General features: G+C 48.8%; 1 protein-coding gene across 1 annotated transcript; it reads left to right on the top strand.

The window, feature by feature from the left end:
• Positions 1 to 1,989: 1,989 nt before the first annotated feature.
• Positions 1,990 to 3,424, top strand: ENH_00004130 (hypothetical protein; the record flags this gene model as incomplete). The annotated part of the gene is made up of 2 exons (XM_013578381.1): positions 1,990 to 3,351; positions 3,389 to 3,424. 2 exons carry the CDS (start codon positions 1,990 to 1,992, stop codon positions 3,422 to 3,424), a joined length of 1,398 nt encoding a protein of 465 aa, XP_013433835.1.
• Positions 3,425 to 4,962: the final 1,538 nt, after the last annotated feature.

The following is a 4,962-nucleotide window of genomic DNA, read 5'->3' as shown; positions in this document are numbered from 1 at the left end:
GTTGTCTTCTATCACCAAGGCAAAATTTCATTTCTGTGCTTGCTGTGATGTATATGCTGCAGAGAATGTGTTCTTCGGGCGTTCTCAACTTATGTCTGGGGGACGAAGAAGGGAATTGGCGTGCGATTGGAGGCCTCACCATGTGAATAACTAGCCTTTTGTCAACACGTTTTCCCTTGTACTTTTTTAAGTTTTATGCTGGGCCCCTTGCAGAGGTGTGTCCTGCTTGGAATTCTTATTGTGGCTTTACCATATTCTTTTCTTTTTGCCTATCTGTTTTTTGGCGTTTTTTTGGTGTTCACTGCGCTGTTGGTGAGAGCCAATCTGGCCAACTCTGTGAAGACTGAATCAACCAAATTTTTCCCGCAGCAAAGTGCTTTATCAATGACCTGTTACTACTGTGTTTGCTTGTTGTTTGTTATTGTTTGATGTAAGGGTGAAAAATTCACAAGCGGTGGCTTCACGTAGTGTATTCAGCTCTAGACTCCAGAAGGCGCAGGTTGGACCCTCAGCGAGACGTTGCTTCTTTCCAACGACAGCAAACGGCAACAGGTCATCTGTTGGCATACATCGATGGGAAGTTCGGTAATCGCTTGAGCGATATATACCTGTCGCTCATGCACCAAAATTCAATGCAGCGAGTGGCGCTTCTGTATTTATAGTGCCTCCCCTTCAGATAATGCTATGATTCTTCAACAGGCCATGCGGTTTCGTCTAAGTGAAACAGAGCCGCCTATTATCGTCAACAAATAAGAATTGTGCCCCTAGCGCAACATGGGCCGGAACGACTACTATTTACCCGTGCTTTCATAGTATCGCTGCTTTGAGATAATGGCGGACTGTGCTTGCGCAGTGGAAGTAACTGCGAAACCTTCGGTACACTTCACTCTTTTCGGTGGTTTAGCCATTATGATCAGGTCTACTCTGGCGAGGTTTGCTGTAGACACTCAAACAAGCAAGTGCTGTGAGCCTTTGCTTCGAGCCAAGCACTGGCTCGAGGCAGACACGCACAGCACTTGCTCGGTTGGCCGTTAATCCTTTGCTCCTAAATTTTTATAGTCAAAATATCCAGGTCTTTAGAAATAATTGCTCCCAAATCTAGGTCTCCGCTATTTTTCTGTCCTTTTGCTAGCTCTCTGTTCAAAGCACGGAAACTCCATCCGCGATGAAGCCACCTGCATAAACCCCTGAACCTGTGTGTTTAATGGACGCAATCGGAAAAATTTATGTGTCGAAATTACGTCTCAAAAATACATGCCATTTCCTTGCGGCTAAACAAGAGCGTTACTGCTTCCGCTTTTGTATGATTACGCGAAGCCTTCCTTGGGCCCGAGACGAACAGTCCTCCCAGCCACTACGTTAACGCAGCAGAACCAGACCTTTTCGAAGTTAAAAATCATAATAATATATTTTTGTCTTACTAGTTGGGAAATATGGCTTCTACACGGCTGCAGTTATTACAGAGTTGTGATGTGGAAGGTCTGGGCACCCATTAGACAATGGGCCATTTCGGCCGACTGCCAGGTCACCGGAGAAATTTCGTTGACCTGAGCAGCTCTCGTTGACGACAACTATTGGCCCATCAAATTAATATATCCTTTTTTTTAAATAGGGGCTGCATTGGATTGCTTGTCACAGTTTCAAGGTGTGAAGTACATCGTCGAGCCTGCGACTGAACCACTGGCACCGAGCTGTTTGTTTGGAGCCCCACTCTACGCGGATGAAAGCAGCCACTCTAAGGAAAACACATAGTCTTGCCTTTTTACTTTGGAACAATATTGGCCGCCATCATTCTCTCTGCGCTGTGCCTATTCCCAGCACAGCTGAGCATGCGAGTGCACAAGGAAGAAGCCGTGTCGATTTAGAAAGAATCGCTCCCCCTTTCGCAATTGGAAACGTCATCTGAGCCTCACATCCATAAAATATTTTTTGCCCTTTATTCAACCGTCGGGGTGTGGCTCCTCATGAGATTAACTAAGCTTCTTGCAGATGGAGCCTTCCCACACAGATGGCGGGCAGGCGAGCACATCCCCCACCATTCCCGCAGGTTCCTTAGCTTGGGTTGAAGATAGCGAATATGGTTTTCTGACAGTGAAAGTGTCACGCGTGGACTTTTCTACCAGGCGTGCCTACGTGGAGACGCACCCAGAGGGAGCCAGCGGTGTGGCTGCAGCGCAAGCAGCTGCAGCAGTGGTGAGGGAAGCCACTGCAGCCCTACTTGCTACTGACCCGTCTGTGTCTCTTCAATCTTCGACACAGTGCGACACACAAGGGCAGGACGGCGCACGGACGCCACCAATTGCCCTGCAGGATCTGCAGTCAAGCAACCACACCGAGCAATGGAAAGAGCACCGACCAGCACCAGAAAGTACTGATCTGAGGCAGGATAATCCTGCTCAGTGTTGTGGAAGTTACGAAGGACCTGTGCCGCAGCCGTGTGAGGGGCTTGAAACCACTGTGCTATGCACACTCCCTGAAAAGAACATCTGCGAGTCTTTTGGGAACTCGGGTACTATTTTCCTAGGAAACGTAGAGCACAACGCATCAAACGCAGCTGAAGCTGCAGCCAAGGAAACTATTGTGAATTTCGCTCCAAAGCCGCCCTTCGAAGTCCCTCTCACTCACCTTTGGCCCTACAATGCACCCCCCTTGCCGCCTCACCCAGTGCCAGATGATAGCGCCAGCTGCGGAACATTGTCAGCCGCAGCATTGCTTCAGCTTCTTCAACACAGATATATCCGAGATGAGATTTACACCTACGCAGCAAATGTGCTGCTGGCCGTCAACCCCTACAAGCCACTGCCTCACTTGTACACTGCACAGCAAATCCTTCTCTACCGGAATTGGAGAGAGGTTGCCCGAACGTATCGTCGCAACTTTCCAGAAGAGCAGTGGCACAGCAGCAGGGAGGGAGGCCTTCTCGCCAACTCCAGCAGTGCCATTGGCTCCATTCTCGACAGTCTACCTGGAGTTCTACCCATACGCCGACCCTCTCTCATCGAATGTTTTGATGGTGTTTTGGGCTCCTCTAGTGATCCTGCAGACAGGACAAATGTTAATCCGTGGACAATAAACTCAACCACGTCTGCAGAACGTAGTACACAGGCGTATGGGACGCAGGCCAAAGCACTCGCTGCAGAACAGGCTTTCAAGCGCAGCACTGCAAGCCGAAACAGGCCGCCACCGCATCCGTTCGTTGTTGCAGAAGACGCTCTGCGTCGTCTTGTGGGGACACAAACTAGTCAAACTATTGTGGTTTCGGGGCAAAGTGGAGCCGGAAAGACCGAAACAAGCAAGCAGCTTATGCTTTTTCTCACGCACGTCTCCACCTCCTCGCAGGATGACAAAGCAGTCGGGGTGAACAGCTATTGCTCTGCACCCAGAACAGTTGCTGAGCAGCGAACTGAAGTTGCTGCACTTCTAGGTGGTGTTCAGACGCAAAACGAAGCAACAGAGCTCCGAAATAGAATTGTTTCTTGCAATGCAATCTTTGAGTCTTTCGGCAACGCTGCCACAAGAAGAAACCACAACAGTAGCCGAGTTGGGCGACTCACGCTTTTGCATTTTGACAATGGAGGCCTCTTACGAGGTGGTAGTTTGAAGACGTACTTGTTGGAGGCTGCGCGGATTACGGCGCACAAAAAGGGCGACCGAAACTTTCACGTCTTCTACCAGCTACTGAGAGGTATGCCAACTACTCAACAATCGATTTATGTCATTGTCAACAAACCTGGAGCAGTATGATTCCCCTGAAACAGTACGCAAGAGAAACACATCAGCATGCTCAGTTTAGTGGTGAACTCTCCAATGCGTCAGCTTAGCAAGAATGAAACTTATTCTAATCTCCTGTGTCTTCCTGTGACGTGAACCAGGAGTGAGCGACGAAGAACGTAACTTTATGGGATTGACAAAGAACACAAATGATTACCGCATATTGAGGCCTGGAAATTCAGACAAGTTTCTCCAGAAACTCTTCTCCAGAGAAGTTCAACCCGACACAGTTCAGCAAAGCGACGGAAATGCCGATCAAGAAAACGCTCATTTTCCTCTAGAAGTGGACCAGGTATGATGACATCGCACTTTCTAGGCTGCCGACGTGCTTCTAAGTGATGCTTGGAAGTGCGACAGGAAGGCACTTCGCTGGCCAGCATAGCCGCTTCTTATATTTGGCAAAACTTGCCCTCCGCGCTATAATTGTGGCCTATGATGCTGATAAGTATGTGCGCGCAGAAAAATTTTAAATTATTGGTGGAAGCTTTCAGACGTGCAGAATTTTCGGTTTCTGAAATCAACGAGTTGCTGCAATTGCTGGCTGGGCTCCTCCACCTGTCCAATGCTACTTTTGTTAAGCGCAAAGGCGATTTCTTGGAGTTGCAGGACCCGGACTCAGAAGAGGCGATCAAAAAGGCAGGGTCACTGCTTGGAATAGAGCCAAATCAGCTCGAGGAATCTCTGAGGTGCCGTCACATGCTTTTGAAAGAAGATGTCCTGTGTACGTGTAGGAACGAACAGCAAAGCATAAGCGTTCGTTGCTCTCTTATCAAGTTCATTTACAGCAGACTATTTGGCCACATTGTGCAGCGGCTTAATGATAGCGCTGCACGATACATGGGGGAAAGTGAAAGGCACCCGAAAAAGGGGTACGAGCACCGCAAGACAATTGGCAGTGAGTAGTCCGGGTGACACTTGGCACTCTAGCAGCCGCAAATCATAATGCATACAGAGAATGTCTTAAAGTTGGTGAATTCAACGACGGCTCAGTAGACTCTCAGCAGCGGCCCTGTACTCACCTCTAGTCAGACCTTCTGCCGCATCTCTGCATGTTTCGTGCAGTGGAAAAAGTTTGAAGATTCCTGTTTTGCCAGACTCATGTCCTGCCTTTCAGTCCTTGACATCTACGGCTTCGAGTCGTTTGGTTTGGAAAACGGGTTGGAACAGCTTTGCATCAACTACGCAAACGAG

The sequence above is a fragment of the Eimeria necatrix genome, genomic scaffold (genome assembly GCF_000499385.1).
Source record: "Eimeria necatrix Houghton genomic scaffold, Enh_scaff1115, whole genome shotgun sequence".
Classification (NCBI taxonomy): Eukaryota; Apicomplexa; class Conoidasida; order Eucoccidiorida; family Eimeriidae; genus Eimeria; species Eimeria necatrix.
The sequence above is the reverse complement of the archived record's forward strand: the minus strand, read 5'-3'. Positions and strand labels throughout refer to the sequence as shown.